Genomic DNA, 21,220 nt, shown 5'->3' with positions numbered 1-21,220 from the left:
ACGACCGCAGAGGTCGAACCCTGAACAGTTGGGGCAAGTATGGATACAACATTCAAGCTTGATACAGCACTGAATTTGGATTGTAATTAAATATTTGACAATGCATAGGTTTCTGACACAGAATGAATGTGGTCTAAGAACTTAAAAAATTTTAATTTACCTATTCAAACCATATCATTATTATTTGCTTTTATATATAAATCAGAAATAACCAATTTAAAATGGAAAATTTAAAAGAAAAAAAAGGAAAAAAAAATCCCCCCCCCCCCCCCAATTTTTTGAACCCCCTTATGATTCATCACCCCCAAACTCAATCCCAGCCTTCCCTTTGGGGTATGGTACCTTGCAGTACAATTTCAGAGAGATCCATACACTTGAACACAAGTTATTGTCTGGAAACTAGAAAAATGCTTGTTTTTTGGCCCCTTATTCCTAAATGTTTAGGGCAATTACCCCCAAACTCAAACCCAGCTTTCCCTTTGTGATATGGAACCTTGTAGTACAATTTCATAGAGATCCATACACTTACACACAAGTTATTGTCCTGAAACTAGAAACATGCTTGTTTTTTGCCCCTTTTTGGCCCCTAATTCCTAAAATTTTGAGGCGATTACCCCCAAAATCAATCCCAGCCTTCCCTTTGTGGTATGGTACCTTGCAGTACAATTTCAGAGAGATCCATAAACTTGAACACAAGTTATTGTCTGGAAACTAGAAAAATGCTTGTTTTTTGGCCCCAAATTCCTAAACTTTTAGGGCAATTACCCTCAAACTCAAACCCAGCTTTCCCTTTGTGATATGGAACCTTGTAGTACAATTTCAGAGAGATCCATACACTTGAACACAAGTTATTGTCTGGAAACTAGAAAAATGCTTGTTTTTTTGGCCCCTTTTTGGCCCCAAATTCCTAAAATTTGGAAGCAATTACCCCCAAATCAATCCCAGCATTCCTTTTGTGATATGGAACCTTGTGGTACAATGTCAGAGAGATCCATACACTAACACACAAGTTATGTCTGGAAGTTAGAAAAATGCTTATTTTTGGTCCCTTTTTGGCCCCTAATTCCTTAACTGTTGGTACCATAACCCCCAAAATCAATCCCAACCTTCCTTTTCTGGTATTGAACCTTATGGTAAAATTTCATAGAGAACACATTCACTTAAACTAAAGTTAGAGTGGGAAAACCAATGTGTCTTCGGACGACGACGCCAACGTCATACCAATATACGACTTTGCGGTCGTATAAAAAGGCGACCATGCCTGATGACATCAAATATAAAGAACACAACTTTCTGCAAATCTTTGAAAAAGAAAGGATATAAATCATTAGAGAAACAGATTCCACCACTATAACTCATGTATTACGATATTTCTCCATTCTCAACAGTTAAATTTCAATTATTTAAAAAGTTCGGCAAGCCTCGTTCTTTAAATATTAAAATTTAGCTGACTAGCTAGGAGAATTATCGTAACACACTTGTTTCAGTGGTGGAATCTATGTTTTTGTATTTACAATAGCTATTAAAATAAACAAAATTTATGGTTCAACTAACAAAGCAAACACAAAGTACAGTGTAAATCTGACTAAGCAATGTTAAGTTTGCTTGTTACTAATCAATGATCATTGTAGTGATCCATTAAATACTTGTTTCCTATTATACAGTGAATTAAATCTTCTAAAGAGAATAAAGACCAGCAGGCAGGTGTTAGCCAATTAATGACAATGACAATATTGATGATATATACATGTATATGGTCTATTCAAAATAACATCAAAAATGTGGTGTACACTGAATAACCCATGTAGCAGGGTTTTTTTAAAGTATGCACCACATTTTTGAGGTTATTTCGAATAAACAGAAAAAAAATTTCAGTCAGTCCTTATAATTTAATTCTAAATTCTCTTTTCAAAGAGTAAAACATGAAAATACGTTAATGACGTCACAGTCAGATGACAAAATTATGTCTAGACAAAAAACTTTCAGCCAATCAGAAGATGAGTTACACATGTTACATCCAAAATTAAATTATTTACTATTCAACTTTATTTGTAAAACAATTGTCACTCTTGAATTTCAAAAATTACTTTTAGTGTCCCAATATTTGTGGATTTTAAAAGTGGAAATACGAAAAATACAGAATTATTCATGATTTCAGAGAACCCTATAAGAGTCAATGTACCAGTTTATATGTAGTGCTTAAAGCAAAGACACTACATGTCTCAATGATTGCAAAGAAACTTTTAAACACAATATGAATACTAGGGAATTCAACACATTTGTTGTAGTTTTATACGTGTTATACAGTTGTAAAAGTATTAATGCTTTGCTTCAACCATTATGTTCTATGGTCATTGTTTTTACTTCTAAATGAAATTACAGATACAAAAGGATAATGGATTGATCATGTTGATTTATGGCTGTTTTGATGTCAAGCAGCAAATATTATATGCATATTCATAAAGATTACAAAAAAAGATGCAAACAAAAACAATCCTTAAATGATGTTCTAATTAATAAATGAATGATTTCCTTTCAACCTTTTTTCAAAATTGGAATTCTGTTAACAAATGCTTGTCATGTATGTTAGACTATTAAGCAAAGAGAGGAAATTAAAAATAAACAGTTGACTGTTCCCATATTTATAAGAGAGTAAACCTAGATAAGTAACAACATGCAGGTGCTCTTACCTTATTAGGCCTCTGACAAGAGTAATTAAAATAAATAAATAAAATGTGGTTAATTTGTTTACAACATTTACTGTATCTGTACCATCCAACAACTGAATTTTCTCTAGAATAAACACATTATCAAATACTGTAGGTTAACTTGTTTTAGAAATTAGTGAATATACATTTGTAATTTATTTTGTAAACTTTTATTCCGAATAAATTATTAGAAATTACCATAAGTTATAGTGAATAGATTATAATAAATATATAACAGGAAATAGTTTTATGTCAAGAAGTTATCATTTCCTCAAGTTCACGTGTGTGAATTCATTACAATTCTAAGATACTCATTTTCATGGATTTAGTTCGAAGGGTTAACCTAGAATTTTAATGCGCACCAAAACCAAAATTCCCTTTAGGCTCAAAGCATTTGTAACAACCATTATTTCAAGAGTCTATGAAAATGCCAATTTTCACTCAATTCTCTAAAATTAGTACCCATGATATCATATGATTCCACACTACTTTTGATACATCATTATTTGTTGGATACCAATTTTTGATAATTTTGAGGGTTTAGAGGAACCACTTATTTAAATGTTGACAGATGTGCAAACTTTCTACAGACTTGTACACCGATTTTAGCAAAATCAAATATCCATGAAAATACAATTTTTCCAAATCCAAAAATAAAATCAACAAAAATTGGTACCCAAGAAAATACATGAATCCACAGTATTAGAGATGAAGTCAAAAGACCACGGTTATATTTGACAATACAGATAAACATGCAATTGAGTTTAGAGATTAAAGTGACTACCTTGACAGGCTGTTCTTGCTGACTATGTATAATATTAAGCGAGTCTTGTGAATGATTGATGATACACTCGTTACTACAATACACGGAATCCCACCTCGACAGTTTGCCACATTTAGGTCCTATACATCGTGGTAAGTTTTCCTGTTAATTATATTCATTATCGTTATCTTGTTGTGTAATGATGATTCCGCTGTATTCACAAGATCTACACGGACTTGTAATCAGTTCACCATATAAAAATAAGAAGATGTGGTACGATTCACAATGAAACAACTCGCAACCAGTGACCAAATGACATAGAAATTAACAACTATTGGTCACCATACAGCCTTCAACAATGAGCAAAACCCATACTGCATACCATGTATTCTTTAATTGTGAGATACTTACATTAGTGGCAAACTTCCATGTATTTACCCAACAAATAGAAGATGGAGTTTGGTTTACCTTTAAGTCATTAAGTGGGAAATGTCAAGAAAGTCCAAATCCCGATCATAAGCACACTATTAATATATAAACGAAATAGTATCCTGCATAACAATAAAGATTTAGTTTGAAAACTGTAGGAGTTAGAAGTACAAACCATGCACCCTGTATGCATAATTTCATTAAAATGACAATGTTCAACATTCTGTTGTTTGTGGTATTTTTAAGAAAACCCAAATCCTTGAATATGAATATGCAAACCTTTTATATATGAACAAACACTGAGCATAAGATAAAAGTTCTAGCATGAAAGATGTTTAGAAATTAGCTGTACAAACCATGTACCCTGCATGCCTTTATATATATAAAAAAAATGAAGGTCAAACAGCCTGACATCAGGTCATTAGCAAAATTTGTTTAAGAAAATCAAAATGCGGATAACATGGACACCTCTAACATATATGTTCTCACATCCTACATAATAAAAGTTCTTGCTCGAGAATTGTGATTTACAGGGTCCTGCCTTGGGTTTGGGACAGGAACAAACAGAATTTGGTGGGACCGGACTATAATTTTCACAGAATTTGGTGGGACTGGACTATAATTTTCTGATTCATAGTTCCCATCAATCCATTTTTTAAAATCTTTCAAAGCAGTTAATAAATTCTGCAACTGAAAACAAAAACAGTAACTCTTAAATTGTAAGTCAACAACTGCCACAGAAACACAAACAAACAGTTCAATCATAAACAAAATCCTGTAGTATATATACATGTAGTTACCTCTGATTTTTTCTGTTCTGTTGAAATTTTCTTGACAGGTGCCAATATTTTAGCTTTATCAGGAGTAAATATTTCCAGAAAATTCTCTGATTTTTCAGCTTTCTTCTCTGATTTTCCAGGTGTGACTGAAACTTTATCTGATTTTTCAGAGGTGCTTGAGACCTCAGATTTTCCAGTTGTCCCACCTTTTTCAATTTTACCAGGTGTGCTTATTGTCTTTTCTGATTTTACAGTTGTACCAGACTCCTTTTGAACTTTTCCAGGGGTAGTTGTTACCTTGACCTCTTGACCTTTTACTGTTCCTTTTTCAGTTTTTCCAGGTAAGGTCATGGCCTTTATCTCTTGTCCTTTAGCACCGACCACTTTTTGAACTTTTCCTCCAAGTAAGGAAACTTTTCCAATTGCTTCCTTAGAACCTTTTTTCATTATAGCAATCTCCGGTTTTTGCATTGTGACCTTTTTCTCGGTCTTCAAAGCAGGTGACCCTGCAGCAAGTTTTTGGTCACTGATTTTTGTAACAGAGACAGTTTTCTTTTCAACTTTTGGTGAAGCTGCAGGACTTTTGTCTTTATTTTCTTTTTTCTTATCTTCCATGAGTTTTTTCTTGGACTAAAAAAAAAAATAGTCAGGGCTTAAAATAAGAATGTAGACCTAGCTCTGATGCAGGACTAGTATCATAATGGTACATTCTAATAGCATTTTCTTTAACATGTAGTTAGAAAATACTTATGAGAGCCCACCTTTATTATAAGGACATCCTTTTTCACAAAATGAAGTAAAATGAATTGCATTAATAAAAGGTGCTACTGTTTATTTTCAAAAATTACTTTTAATAAAAAAAATGCTCTGGCTCAAGCTTTGCAACTAAATGGGACGGACAGACGAATGGACAGAAAGACGTATGGTCAAAAGTAACACTTAATGCCCCCGTCCCCTACAGCAGGTACATATAAATTCTAAATAAGTTTTGAATAATTAGTCATCCTTTCATGAATGCCAATGAATGTTTAATGTTTTTGACGTTATTTGGTGTTTAATACTGTAAGTCAAGTTAATCTCAGTCTGTTTATCTAGGCTTGTAGGACATGATTGCTTTCGAAATGCATACTGCTACTACTTAGCCCCAAACCTTAATTTAGATTAAGCTTAATTCATTTTACTCAATAAATTTAGTAGTACATTCAACTGGTATCATGAATGTCATAACTGATCTTTATATGAAAAAATAAGATATCCTTTGTCTTGGATCTTGTCAAAGATAATAGGCAAAAATGGGGAAGACCTCACTGTGACTTTCTAGATGAAGAACAGCATTAAAAGAGCTGTTCCTTTGCTTTTTGTGCTCTTTGCTGTGCATGTACTGATTTTGTGTCATGAACGGATACCACATATCCTTTGTTTTTCATTATTATCATTATTAGGCAAGAACTTCAACATGGAGTCGACTATCAATTTCAGTCATGTTGACTTATTTGTAGATCTTGTTTGACTGATCATATTTGCTATTTAAATTTCTATCTATCTATCATAGTTTTTAAGGTATTAGAAATAATGCAAAAAATTGGTAAAAATTATCATTAAAAGGCAATTACTCTAATAAAGAATTTTATCACGATTTTAGTCATGTTGACTTGTTTGTAGATCTTGCCTTCCTGATCATTTTAGCCATTTAATATTTCTGTCTATCTATTATAATTTTCGAGATAAAAGGCAAATATCTTTTAATGATAAAATTTGTCATTCAAGGGAAATAACTCCTATAAGAAATCTTCTGACAGGTGTACATGAACAATGGTAGAGCCCAACATTCTTAATACTTTCTTTATTTTATAGCGGTTTTCAAAATGATGCAAAACATGCATTTTACCCCTATGTTCTATTTTTAGACATGTCAGCCATCTTGGTTGGTGGGGTTATCACACACATTTTTTTAACAAGATATCCCAATCAAGATTGTGGCAAAGTTTGTTTGAATTTGGCCCAGTAGTTTCAGAGCAGAAGATTTTTGTAGAAGACAACAGCAAAGGACGACTGACCCGAGGTGATGAGAAAAGCTCACTTGCCCCTATGGGGAATGAAGATTTCTGACTGCATAACACATCTACTTCATTAGCTACACATGTGACCAAAATTTTGGACAGTGTTTTCTCAAGGGCTTTTTAGCATCAATGTAATGTAGATATCTATGTTTTGCCTAATTTGTGCCCCTATCAAATTAGCAACTATGTAAATACTTACCTGTATCTCTACTTTACCAGTTTTACCAGATTTGTCTCCCTTTTTCATTCCAGGCATCTTTACAATAAGAGGTTTAGACCCATTGCTTGTTCTACTGTCTTCTGTTTTGGACTTGCCTTTGATCTTTTCTATCTTTTCTTTCTCTGTAAGATAAATGTGTAAAGGTTTTACAGCAGCCCAGTGGTTCTTGTCACATGACCTCCAATGGTATAAATCTACATGTAATCAAACAAATATTTTTAACATTTTTCTGAGCCTTAAATATCTGCTATAGTGACAGAAAAATAAAATTAGACAAAAGAAATATTTTGGTGAACAGTTGAAATATATTGCAATGTCCAATAGCAATAAAAAAATTCCCATGAAGCAATATGAGCAAAAAAAGATGCTTCATGTCACATTTTTTTTAAATTGTGCAAAAGAAAATAGATTTAATTTTTTGTGGCCTTTGTGTCTATCTATACAATTGTTACAGATGGTTTTATCTATCATTTTGGCATTGAGATTGTCATAATTAATAGAGAAATAACAACATCTCCTGGACTTCCATGATATGGTAACCCCAGTATGTTTTTGAACTGCCATGCTATGGTAAACCCAGTATATTTAGGACTGCCATGATATGGTAAACCAAGTATATTTTGGATTTTCATGATATGGTAAACCGAGTATATTTTGGACTGCCATGATATGGTAAACACAGTATATTTTGGACTGCCATGATATGGTAAACACAGTATATTTTGGACTGCCATGATATGGTAAACCCAGTATATTTTGACTGCCATGACCCAGACCTAGTATATTTTGGACTGCCATCATATGGTAAACCCAGTATATTTTGGACTGCCATGATATGGTAAACCAAGTATATTTTGGACTGCCATGATATGGTAAACACAGTATATTTTGGACTGCCATGATATGGTAAACCAAGTATATTTTGGACTGCCATGATATGGTAAACACAGTATATTTTGGACTGCCATGATATGGTAAACACAGTATATTTTGACTGCCATGACCCAGACCTAGTATATTTTGGACTGCCATCATATGGTAAACCCAGTATATTTAGGACTGCCATGATATGGTAAACCCAGTATATTTTGACTGCCATGACCCAGACCTAGTATATTTTGGACTGCCATCATATGGTAAACCCAGTATATTTTGGACTGCCATGATATGGTAAACCCAGTATATTTTGGACTTCCATGATATGGTAAACCCAGTAGATTTTGGACTGCCATGATATGGTAAACCCAGTACATTTTGGACTGCCATGATATGGTAAACCCAGTATATTTTGGTAAACCCAGTATACTTTGGACTGCCATGATATGATAAACCCAATATATGTTGGACTGCTATCACATCAATATCCCTCTTTGTTTTCTCTCTCATGGTTAATACCAATACATTTCTACCTACCCTTACAGCCATCACATATATACTCCTCTTCTTTGTCTGCCATTTCTTTTCCTCTCTCACGGGTTATCCCAATACATTTACCATGGTACCAATTCTCACATTTATCACAGCAAATCATAAATCTGTAAATACCATGGCAACATTAATGAGTCTAAAAACAAAAGTCTACAAAACATGTAATAGAAAACTAAAGACTGAGCAACACGAAGCCCAACAAAAACCAGGGGTAATTAAAATGTGTATATGGCTTGCTGATTGAATCTACTTGATTTTGTTGTTTTGTTGCTGTCTCACTAACATAAACTGCATATCTCCATTTATAAACGAATACTATGAATATGCAAAAGGTTATTACTGTGGATTTAAGGAATAACAGTATGCCAAGTGGTGATTTGATGGTCACAAATACAGTTTTACTAGTGACATTTAGAGGATTCAATATATGTAATCAATTCAATATGGCGGTTCACTCCTTAGTTACGACATTCAACTGTGGATTTGACAGTAAATTTTCACCAATGAAAACTAGATATCATTGAGATGGGAGCCATCTCTGTGGGCCCCGCTGTGAATAATGTGTGGTAAAAAAATTGTATCTTTATCATTTGACATGGGGTTGTCAAATGAAACCAAAGTTTTTGACCTTGACCTTTGACCTAGGAAGTTGTACATAAATTATGACACACCCTCTGGTGTTGGTTTATATACATATCAAGTATAAACTTTGAAATCATAACAATTCTCAAGATATAGAGCGGACACGATCTTTACCATAGGACATGGGGCTGTCAACTAAAACCAAAGTTTTTGACCTTTGACCTAGGAAGTTGTACATACATTATGACACACCTTCTGGTGTTGGTTAATATACATGTCAAGTATAAACTTTGAAATCATAATGGTTCTCTAGATATAGAGCGGACACGATTTGTTATGGACGAACTGACTATGGATGGATGGACGGACGGACAGACAGACAGACGGACGGACAGACTGACCAATATAGGGTGTCCGCCATTCAGCTGGGCCCTAATAATTGTCAATAAAAATTGCATCAGAATCATTATTATTCATGGGATATCATTTTCATTTCATTTCATGGATATAGCTGAACCACGAATTTAATTGATCAACAAAATAAAAATATTCTATAGGCATGATAGGCTTATATACAAATTGTTGCGAAACAACAAAATCAGATATCCTTAAATTTTGCTCAAACCACAAAAATGAGTACCCCGTAACATAAAAGAATAGCCAGTAAATGCAACTACATGGTGGGTCTCATTGGGGTCTAAGCGTGGCATGGGATTGGCCGATTTTTTTGTAAACTTGACATATGAAAGTCAAATTATTGTGCGTGAAAAGGGAAACAAAGTCGTGCTGGATATGTGAATCTGACAATAAGGTGGATCCAGGTTCAGACCCCCCCTAATGAGACCCCTACATGTGGCTAACTCTGTACGTACTTGTTACCATATGGTTTATTACAGATACAGTATCTACGATCTGGAGGCTCATATTCTTCTTCACTGTCCATATCTTCTTCATCATCCTCCTCCTCCTCCTCCTCTTCATCGTCTTCTTCTGACTTTTCTTTTGCTTTTTCTATCACTACTAATAGAAATAGTAAACGTTTGCAATTCCCCGTTTCCTAATTTTTAAAAGGACTATGAGCATTCTATTGTTCATAAAAAAAAAAACAACAATAGCGTAATGTCATTGGATGAATTTCCATTGTTTAGGACATTGTTAGCCAATCACAAGATTTTAGACCACATGTTGTCCTTTTTTGTGTTGTAGAGTTGCTGTCTCATTGACCCCGTAATATCAATCTATTAAGGTAAGTAATTATTAATCTTTTCTACAAATTGCTTTAAACCCTTAAATTCTATGATAGAAACAATGTAGATTTTGTTTGGAAGTTTTGATGTAGAAATCTAATTAACATGTGTAATCCTGAGTTTGAGTTACAATGTAAGTTAAGAAATGAATGCTTCTTTCTGTAATTCTATTGGGGTGTAAAAGTATTGACCAAAGCACATTTTGTATGAAGCGCTACGATTCATTCTACATGTTCTAAAAATGTAAGCACGATTAACACTTTTACAACCCTATTAAGGTAGATCATAAGTATATATTTTTTGAGACAGAATTTTCTTATAATTTTCCAAAATGAAGATTTTACTATGCTTTTTTCAAAAATATAATAAAAAGTATGGGTCACCGTGCTATTTTGCAAGCTATGAATCGTTGAAAATTGCTTAAATTTGGTTAGATTGTTCATGAAAAAACACATTTGTGTGCATAAAAAAAATTCTATGAGATAGAATTTTGAAATAAATTGTGAGAAGATAGGTTTTATAATATGTTTTAAGAAAATAAAAAGAAAAAATTGTGTCACCGAACTTGTTTTCTTGCTACAAGTAAAAATTAAAAATTTCCCTATTAGTCCAGTATAAATTTTTTACTAAAAGAGTTATTTCCCCTGAAATAGCTCATTTAAAAAAATGAATCTTAAAACAAAAAAAATTGATATTTGTTTAAATATTTTCAAAAATACAATAAATCACCAAGTTTTCTTTATATAAATAAACAGTCTAACCATTAAATTGCAAATCTGTCTCCAAATTTGCAGATTTGGGCAAATAACTAGACCGATTTTGTACTGCAATTGTACAATCCAAGATGGCGGTATACCATGAATCTACCTTAAATTACTAAAAGCAGCATTCATTTCTTATAATTACATTTTTATGCCAAGACCATGAAAAAAAAAGTTTTATCAAGTTTTTCTTTTATTTACCTGTGCACTTTTTTGTGGAAGCACGTGTCATAACGAATGTAACATTTCATTTTGATATGAAGGTTAATTTTTGAATGGCGGGCACTTGTTGTTAGCCAATCAAACTAACAGATTCTCGTGAAACATACATGTAATGTAATTATTGGTTGTTGTTTGCCATCTGCTTTATTTGGGGTTCTTTTTGGTGTTTTGTTTGATTTTTTGGGGGGTATGAGCTGTAGGTCTTTTTCTTTTGAATTGTTTCACATTTTGTTTTCCGGGGACCTTTAATAGTTTGCTATATGGTATGGGTTTTGCTCATTGTTGAAGGCCCAACAGTGCCCTATAGTTGTTATAATCCTCATCGTTTGGTCTTCGGTAGATAGTTGGTCTAAATGACAATTATACCACAACTCACTATATTTATATGGTAAGAACTATTACTCCTCTATTAAACCTTACATTGCCGATCAATTTCACAAACTTACTTGGTTCTTTTTTCTCTTTCTCTTTCTCCTTTTCTTTTCCCTTTTTCTTTTTTTCCTCAACTTTTTCTACCTCCTTATCTGTACCTTCATCTTCAGACTTTGTTGTTTTCTTCCGCTGTTTTCTTGTTTCCTTTTTAAGAAATTCTTCAACAAGTGGATTTCGTACTCTTTTCCTCCTCAAAACACGACTATCTTCTTCCATTTCTGATCCAGTTATGTCGGATGTGTCTATATCACTAGAACTCTTGACTTCAGGAACTTTTCCACGCTTTTGCACTGTTTTCACCGGTTTTGTTTCTACCTTTGCTTTACTCACTGCAGTATCTTTTTGCAACACTTTTTCATCTTTATTTTTTGTTTTGTTCTCATCTATCTGAACCTCACTTTCTGTCACACTAGATGTACCTACATCTACTATATTTTCGTCTACGTGTTCACTTCCTTGTACACTTAAAACACTTTCAGTATGTGGAACAACTTCAGCTTGAAACTGAACAGCCTCCTCTGGCAGAGAGACAAATTCAATATTTTCTATTGTAGCCTCAAACTGAATGGGTTCTTCTTTGTCAGAATCTGAAGTTACCATAGATACTGATACAATTCCAAAGTTAGAATCAACAGAAGAATTCAAATCATCCGATTTTTCAGCAACTCTTTTGTATAGTTCCTTTATTTTAGTATTTTCATCATTACCCACCTTTGAAGGTGAAACTTCAGATTCATTTTCATGCAGTGAAGTTTGTTCAACAGACTTAAATTCAGTAGCAGATTTTTCATCAACTGCAACACTATTTTCAATTTCCTTTTCATCTGAATCAATTTTCACTTCAACTGTAACTACAATTGATTCATCATTTAAAACAACTGTATGATCCTGATCATTTGAAACTGAGTCATTACTATGTTTATCAGTATCATCAGTTTTTGTTTGTTCCTCATCTTTACGGATCACACCATCAGGCTTGAACAAATCAGTCATTGTAAGGTCTAGATATTCTTCTGATTTTCTAAATTTCTTTTTTACAGATTTTGGAGTTTTCATTTCACTGTTTTCCTCTTTTTTCTTAGAATCAAGAGAATCTTGCCGTGTTATATGAGAATCTTCACCACTTTCGTGTTTTAATTTGACTTTATCAGATTTGACCTTTTTCACATCAACACTGTCTGTTACTGAATGTTTACGTTTTAATGCACTTGATTCCATAATTTGCTTTGATAATGACTCAAAAATATTTTTATCAGAGGAAGTATCTTTCTTGATTGAACTTTTAACCTTAGTATTTTCTGATTTAATAGCACTTAATGGTTCATCCTCTTCATCACTACTTTCTTTATTGTCCTTTTTCATCTCAGCTTTTGCTTTTTCTTCCTTTCCTCCATTCTTCTTGACACTTTTATTTTTCTGAGCTTTACTATTTTCTTCTTCACTTGATAAATCTTCAGGTTCTTCCTTATTTCCTTTTTTGCCCTTTGACTTTCCTGATTTGGCCTTTTGACCTTCATCTGAGCCATGTTCTGATCCTTTACCTTGCTTTTTTCCTCCTTTTAATTTTTTCCTTTTTCCTTTCTTCAGAGACTCTTCCTCATCACTACACTCCTCTGATTCTTCCTTTACTTTCCCTTTCTTTCCTTTCTTTTTAGGTGATTCATTTTCAGATGTTTGTTTCCCCTTACCCTTTTTCCCTTTTTGAGTTTTAATATCACTTTCACTTTCAGCATCCTGTTTTTTCCCCTTTGTCTTTTTTTTCTTTTTATTATCATCATCACTTTGGTCAACTTTCTGTTTTCCTTTTCCCTTCTTTGTTTTTCCTTTCTTTGGTGATTCTTCTTCACTTTCACTTTCTGATTCTTTTTCCTTCCCTTTATTTTTCTTTGGTCTTCCTGGCTTTCTTTTCTCAGTTTTAGGAGAGTCCTCCTCACTTTCACTTTCAGAACTGTCTTCTTTCTTTCCTTTCTTTTTCAAATTGTCTTTCTTTTTCCCTTTTATCGGTGAGTTTTCTTCACTTTCATCATCAGCGTCATTCTCCTGTTTTTTATTTTTACTCAATGATCGTCCTTTTTTCCCTTTTTGCTTTGGCGTCTCTTCATCACTATCAGAATCGTCTTTCACTTTTTTACCCTTTCCTTTTTTGTCTTTTTTATTTGTCTTGTTTTCTGACTCACTTTCAGATTCTTGATCTTTGACCTTTTTAGGTCTACCCCTCTTTCTTTTAACTTGTTCATCTATTGTGTCAACTTCATTCTCACTTGAAGTTTCTTCCTCCTCATCTTTTAACAAGGACTTTGGCCCTACTTTCTTTTCCACCTAAAAATATAGAATATAACATCAATGGCAAGACTTCCTTTTGACGCCTCCTTATTATGTACATGTATGTCTATGCTTATTCTGCCACCATAGGTTGTTCTACAGGAAGTCTTTCAACATCATAATTCCATTAAAGGCTGTTCTAAAATTATCTGGTGGAGGATGGGAGGCTCTCAAACTAATCAAATATGGATTGTCGTACTGTGGATTCATTTATTTCGTGGATTTAAGAAAACTTGCATTTTCGTGGATAATTGATTTCGTGGTTTTCCAAAAGTTGGCATAAAATCATACAGCAAATTTGCAATACCTTGAACATTCAAATTTGTGGTTTCCCTGTACCCAAGAAATCCACGAAAATTGATATCCAACGAATAATAATGAATCCACAGTATTTTCCTTAGAATTTTGTAAAAATAAATGTTGTCTTATGGGAGGTCAGAGTGTTCCAATGCCCACTTTAATTTTTAATTCTGGAATATCTATTACTTTTATTTTGGAAATTAGATGAATATCTTTGATACCAATTTTGATGTTCTATAATAATGGCAACTTAAAATAAAAGAGATTGGCAACTGTATTTAATGCTTATATAGTATATGATACAACTGACAAAATTAGGAAAACTTATCATTGACCAATGTACCATGAAAAACAAGGTCAAGGTCATATGACCCTGCCAGACAGACATGTACACCTTACAATCATTCCATACACCAAATATAATTGACCCATTACTCATAATATCTGAGAAATAGACCAAACCTCAAAAACTAAACATTGTCCAATGAACCATGAAAATGAGGTCAAGGTCAGATGAAACCTGCCAGGTGGACATGTATACAGTTGACCTACCGCTTATAGCTATGAGATAGACTTGACCACATATCTTGAACCTTGATCACTGATCTATGAAATGAGGTATCTGTATACAAGGTATGAAGCATCCAGGTCTTATACCTTCAAAAAACTGAAGCTTAATACAAATAGTTTACGTTGTCGGGCTGCCAGATTGTTATCCCTATCTGGCATTCTACGACTGTCGTCACAGGCTACACAAAAACTATAATATCAGACTGAACCTTAAAATATAGCCTGTTAACCTGTTTCATCTCCTCTTCCTCTTCCTCTGTTTTCTTTGGTCTTCCTCTTCCCTAAGTAAACAGAAGTTTTTTATATCACCTCTTAATCAAATAAAATTTGGCCGTTGGTCAATGTTTTAAAAAATAATTCTTTAGGTATGAAGAATTTAAATTTGATGCATGAACCATAAACAAAAAAAGTTACTTCACCCTCTCCCTTTTCTCTCTCAACTTAGACAAAACGAAAAGTGAATTGCATTTTCTTTCATTTAAGGTGGTACATAACACTACAGGGAGATAACTCTGTAAAAATCAGTTTAATGTTTTAATCACATTCTAAAGATAAGGAAATATTAAGCTTCTCAATGATCAAAATTAGTGTTTGTTAAACTGCTATATATCCAATGAAATTTTTCCGATAAAGTGTGTGGTTCAAGTTTTTTAAAATTTTTATATTTTTGTAAAAGGGTCAAAGTAAATATGTTTGTCAAAATTTTATGAGAATTAAACGAGCCAAATTAATTTAAGTCAAAGGTGTTTTGTACCACCTTAATACAGAAAAAGATGTTCAATCCATCAACATTATAAATGAAAATAATTATCTATTATAAGGTAAATTTTGTGTATTGGGTAAACTTGGTGGTGTGCACATTTGACTATATGTTATATTGTATGGTAACCTCTAGATGTCTATGGCTTAATTGTGTGGTTAGGTTGCAATTTCTTTGGCATATATCCAACAAATCCTATTTTTTTATAACGGCAGTGACCATATGTTGACCACTGGCTATGGATGTGAAGAAGGAATAACAAAAATACTGAACTCCAAGGTAAATTTAAAAAAGGGGGATCCAGAAAACCGGACAAAATAAAACGTTATCAACCAACGGAACAAATAGAAAATAACTGCCATATTTCTGACTTGGTACAGGCATTTTCTGAAGAAAAAAGTATATTTCCTAAATTAATTTATTTCTTTTCAAATATATAGCTTTTCAAGCATCTAAACCAATCATTTTTATCTCATAACCATGATTATACACACATGTATCTATGTATATTCTACATTTATTATAAATCAGAGTAAAATAAATGGGGAATGTGTCCATGGGACACAGATGATGCCCCCGCTTGCATATCATATAGTTATAAAGGGACATAACTGAAGAACGGTAAAAGTGACGCTACCCAAATTTGTACTTGATCTGAGTTTTGCGTAATAAGCATTGTGTATAAATTTCATAACATTTGGTTGAGGCAAACTTAAGTCAGCGAATGGAAATGAAAAATTCAGCAATTTTTCCCTTTGTAAAGGGGCATAACTCTAGAACAGTAAATGTGACACCACCAAAATTCGAACTTGACCTGTATTTTGTAGTAATAAGCATTGTGTATAAGTTTCATAACATTTGGTTGAGGCAAACTTAAGTAAGAGAACGGAAACGAAAAATTCAGCAATTTTCCCATTTGTGAAGGGCATAACTCTAGAACGATTAAAATGACACCACCAAAATTCAAATTTGATCTGTATTTTGTGGTAATAAGCATGGTGTACAAGTTTCATAACATTTGGTTGAGGCAAACTAAAGTTAGAGAAAGGAAACCCAACTTTGGGACGTACGGACGGACAAGGGTAAAAATTCATGCCCCCTTCGCTTCGGCGGGGGCATAAAAAATATTTACTAAATTTTGCTAGCCTAGTCTTTCCAAATCAATAGCACCCACTAATCAGTCATCTGTATTACCTTTGAAATAATTTTAAGACCGAAACCAAGAAAATTTACATAAATATGTGAATGCACATATGAATATGCAAAGTGTACTACTGGGGCTGTTCCATTAAAACATACATGGTACCCAGGGAAGGCACTTTAAAAATGGGGTAACTACCTATAGAGGCAAAATAAATTTCACTTACATTTCCACTATGTTAAAACATAGATGACACCCACCCATAGTTGAGATTTGGAAGTGCCTTCCCTGGGTCCCATGTATGTTTTTGTGAAACAGTCCTAAGGTCTTTTCTAACCTTCTTTGAGGAGAACTATAAATAACAATTCTTCCATGTATTGATTTATATTATCAAACCTACTTAAGAGACCACCTGTGTTATAAGACCATTCATTTTAGATCCCCCTGTAGTGCATTTTATATAGATTGAACATGTATTTAAAGACCGCTTGTCTTATGAGACCACTGTTTTGCTCTCCATTAAAGTGGTCTCTTAAAACAGGTTTCACAGTATTTCTATTTAAGTACCCTTTTTGGTGTTTCATCTTGACCATCACTAAATTGTCCTGAATTCAATGCATCCATTGCCTCTTTTTCTTTCTGTATATTTTCTTGCCTAATTTTTTCTGCCATTTCTCGTTGTTCGTTATCACTTATTCTATTGGATCGTCTACAAAAATAATAAATCATTTAGCGTAAAAGATATTCGCTACTCTGTTTCAAAATAACAAGCTTTTTAAACGACTGTTATAAATTGAAAGTATATAAATAAAGGAACTAAAAAAGCAGAAAAATTGAAGGGTCTGTGTGCTTGTTTTTTCGAGATGTAAGCCATTGAAAATTTGGCAGGAAATGATTCTCTCTAGATTTTTCATACATAAATTTAACATTGGCACCTTTTTTCTTTTAAAACCTATGAAAAAATAACAAGGATTTTATAAGATTTTCAAATTTGGCATTTTAAACTATATGTAAAAAATTTATGAAAAGAGAAGTAGGTGTTAGCGGGCAAAATATTTATTAGCACTACAAAGATAAAACCTGAGGATTCCGAATATCTGATAAAAATTCAAAAACAAAAGGAACGAACATCCTTAACACAGAGATATGTTGTGCCATTAAATATCATCAGTGAAATTAGGGGTGTGGTAAAATAGATAAATCTAAAGCAAAGTTTCCAAAATTCTTTGAAAAGAAAGGATGCTCAATGGATAACACAAGAACACACTCCCATGAAACACTAGTTATAATTAATTAAACAAAATAGCTGTGTTGTGGAACGGATTAGCATGAGACCATCCTTCTATCTAATACTAGAAAATGATTAACATGGTTAATGAACAAAAAAAGCAGCATTAATTTATCAAAATTGCAGTGTTGGGAAAACTATTAGCGTGGAGACCACACTCCATTGAAAAACTAGCAGTTAATTAATTGTATTTCAAAGGAACAGTGTTGTGGAATGTATTAGCATGAAACCCCACTCCCATAAAATACTAGCAAATAGTAAATCATTCAAAAGAACAGTGTTGTTGGTTGTGGATTAGCATTATACCACATTATAATTACATGAAATTTTCGAAAAAATAATTAATTGATCAATATTGCAGTGTTGTGAAATGAATTAGCATAAGACCCCACTCCTATAAAATACTAGCAAATAAATATAAATTAATCTACGGAAAGAGCAGTGTTTTGGAATGGATTAGCATGAAATCACACTCACATGAAATACTAGCAAATAATCAATCAAACAAAAGAGACCATGTCATATATGTTGAGAAATGGATTCGAAAGAGACCACTCTTCTATGAAATTATTAGAAATAAATAATTAATCAAAAGAGATATGCTGTGTAGTGAATTAGCATGACACTACAGTTACTAGCAAAATATCAAACAATCAAAAGTGCAGTGTTGTGGAATAGATTAGGTTGAAACCACTAGAAAACTAAAGACTTAGCAACACCAACCCCAACAAAAACCTGTAAATAACCAATTAATATATCAAACAAGAATGTGTCCATAGTACACGGATGCCCCACTCGCAATATCATTTTCTATGTTCAGTGGACAGTGAAATTGGGGTCAAAACTCTAATTTGGCATTAAAATTAGAAAGATCATATCATAGGGAAAATGTGTACTAAGTTTCAAGTTGATTGGACTTCAACTTCATCAAAAACTACCTTGACAAAAAATTTAATCTGAAGCGGTACAGACAGACAGACGGACAGACGAAAGAATGGACGGACGGACGAACAAACAGAAAACATAATGCCCCTAGGTGTGGCATAAAAAGCATTCTTTTTATTGCTTTCCTTCATCTTTATAATAAACTAGATCACACATTACAACAAGATCTGGATTTCTCATCTTAAATCCGACAGGATTTTTGTATTGGTAACTACATATGTATAGTTGATATGCATTATTCACTTGTAAGTCAATAATTCAACCCTAGGTGAACCCGTATTCATGTAATCCTAACTTGACCTTTAGCTGAAGATGGCTTACCCATGCCCTAAACGTGTTTAGTTTATTAGAAAGATAAAAGGAGAATGTGTCCCCATGGACACAGATGATGCCCCCACTTGCATACAACATTATAAAGGGACATAACTCAAGACTGATAAAAGTGACGCTACCCAAATTTGTACTTGATCTGAGTGTTAAGGTAATAAGGTAATAATGTTTGGTTGGGGCAAACTTAAGTTACAGAACGGAAACTAAAAATTTTGCAATTTTTCGATTTATAAAGGGGCATAATTCGAAAATGATTATAAAAGTGACGCTACCAAAATTCAACTTGATCTGTGTTTTGTGGTAAAAAGCATTGTGTATAAGTTTCATATCATTTGGTTGAGGCAACTTAAGTTAGAGAACTGAAACTAAAAATTTTGCATTTTTTTCCATTTATAAATGGGCATAACTCAAGAACGATTAAAGTGACACCACCAAAATTCAAACTTGATCTGTGTTTTGTGATAATAAGCATTGTGTATAAGTTTCATAACATTTGGTTGAGGCAAACTTAAGTTAGAGAACGAAAACTAAACATTTTGTAATTTTTCCATTTATAAAGGGGCATAACTCTAGATCTAGAACAGTTAAAGTGACGACACCAAAATTCAATCTTGATCTGTGTTTGGTGGTAATAAGCATTGTTTATAAGTTTCATAACATTTGGTTGATGCAAACTTAAGCTAGAGAACGGAAACTAAAAATTTAGCAAATTTTCCCTTTATAAAGGGGCATAACTCTAGAACAGTTAGAGTGACGCTACCAAAATTCAATTTAGATCTGTGTTTTGTGATAATAAGCATTGTCATGATTGTGTATAAGTTTCATAACATTTGGTTGAGGCAAACTTAAGTTATAGAACAGAAACTAAAAATTTTGTAATTTTTGCATTTATAAAGGGGCATATATATATATATAACTCTAGAACGGTTAAAGTGAAGCCACCAAATTTCAAACTTGATCAAACTCAAGTTAGACATGTTAGAGAACGGAAACCAATTTTGTAATTTAAATTTACGTTTTGGTATATTAGAATCAAATACATGTATGAGAATTTAAGTCAAATCGGTGATCATGAATTTGACACCTAATGCCCCTTTAAGGTTCATCATAAACTTTGGTCTAATATGGGCGTATTTACACCACAAATTTTACTATGAGTACAGACAAACCTGTGCACCTGGAAAATTTTAAAGGCATGGCAGGAACTAGATAATTAAATTTTTAATGCATTTATTGTTTCAGAAAGTTATAAACTTTTCTGAATTTTGCTACTCTTTTTTTTTCATTCCTGCAGAAGGTTCAAAAATAAACTAAGTTTGAAACGAGGTTTGAGAAGCTCCCCTCATATAATAAATGTTATGAGTAGTATTGATATAAATGGACAATAAATGGACAATAGACGATCTGCAAACAAAAGGTAATTTAAACAGTGTAACTGAGTGGACCATATCAAATGAAACTCATGTGTTTGTTTATTTTGCTATCTTCTGCAGACTTGGAAAAAATGCACATCAAAATCTAGATAAGTTTTTAATTTTCTGAAACAAAGACTACATATAACTTTTATATATCTAGGTCCAGCCATGCCTTAAAACTTTCCTAGATGCATCAGTTTGTCTGTACTCAAAGTAGATTTTGTGGTGTAAACACGGCCATTTTTCAATTCCTTTTGATGAACCTTAATAGTAAAGCAACAATTCTGCCAAAGTATTACCATGATTACCTAACTTATATACCACTTACAATTTCAAATACTTTATCATATTATTTATAATCAAAGAGAATAATTCAGTTCAGGTCTATGGTCAATTTGGAACATATTATCAGAAACCTTGCAGTGCTTAGATATCAAACACACCTTATGTACATGTAAGTGTGATTATTTGTCCAAAAATGGGGTCAGTTAAAAATTCATGACTTTATAACCTTATTA

The 21,220-nt window shown here is 33.0% G+C and overlaps 1 protein-coding gene across 7 annotated transcripts in view; it reads right to left on the bottom strand.

Moving 5' to 3' along the window:
• The window catches only part of LOC127723054 (PHD finger protein 3-like), a 75,781-nt gene that overhangs the window by 35,322 nt on the left and 19,239 nt on the right, over positions 1 to 21,220 (bottom strand). For 2 of the 7 annotated variants that reach the window (XM_052229482.1, XM_052229486.1), the window contains exons 5-13: positions 17,292 to 17,433; positions 15,054 to 15,104; positions 11,646 to 13,950; positions 9,842 to 9,989; positions 8,373 to 8,494; positions 6,939 to 7,081; positions 4,701 to 5,309; positions 3,493 to 3,633; positions 2,691 to 2,702 (exon numbers count right to left, since the gene is read on the bottom strand). In XM_052229482.1, coding sequence (XP_052085442.1) covers positions 2,691 to 2,702; positions 3,493 to 3,633; positions 4,701 to 5,309; positions 6,939 to 7,081; positions 8,373 to 8,494; positions 9,842 to 9,989; positions 11,646 to 13,950; positions 15,054 to 15,104; positions 17,292 to 17,433 — 3,673 coding nt within the window. The remainder of the gene's footprint in view (positions 1 to 2,690; positions 2,703 to 3,492; positions 3,634 to 4,700; positions 5,310 to 6,938; positions 7,082 to 8,372; positions 8,495 to 9,841; positions 9,990 to 11,645; positions 13,951 to 15,053; positions 15,105 to 17,291; positions 17,434 to 21,220) is intronic. The other 5 variants (XM_052229484.1, XM_052229483.1, XM_052229485.1 and 2 more) reach the window with 5 other exon arrangements.

This window comes from Mytilus californianus, unplaced genomic scaffold, assembly GCF_021869535.1.
Source record: "Mytilus californianus isolate M0D057914Y unplaced genomic scaffold, xbMytCali1.0.p SCAF_13, whole genome shotgun sequence".
NCBI classification, from domain to species: Eukaryota; Metazoa; Mollusca; class Bivalvia; order Mytilida; family Mytilidae; genus Mytilus; species Mytilus californianus.
Note: the sequence above shows the minus strand (reverse complement) of the source record. Positions and strands in the feature narration are given on the sequence as shown.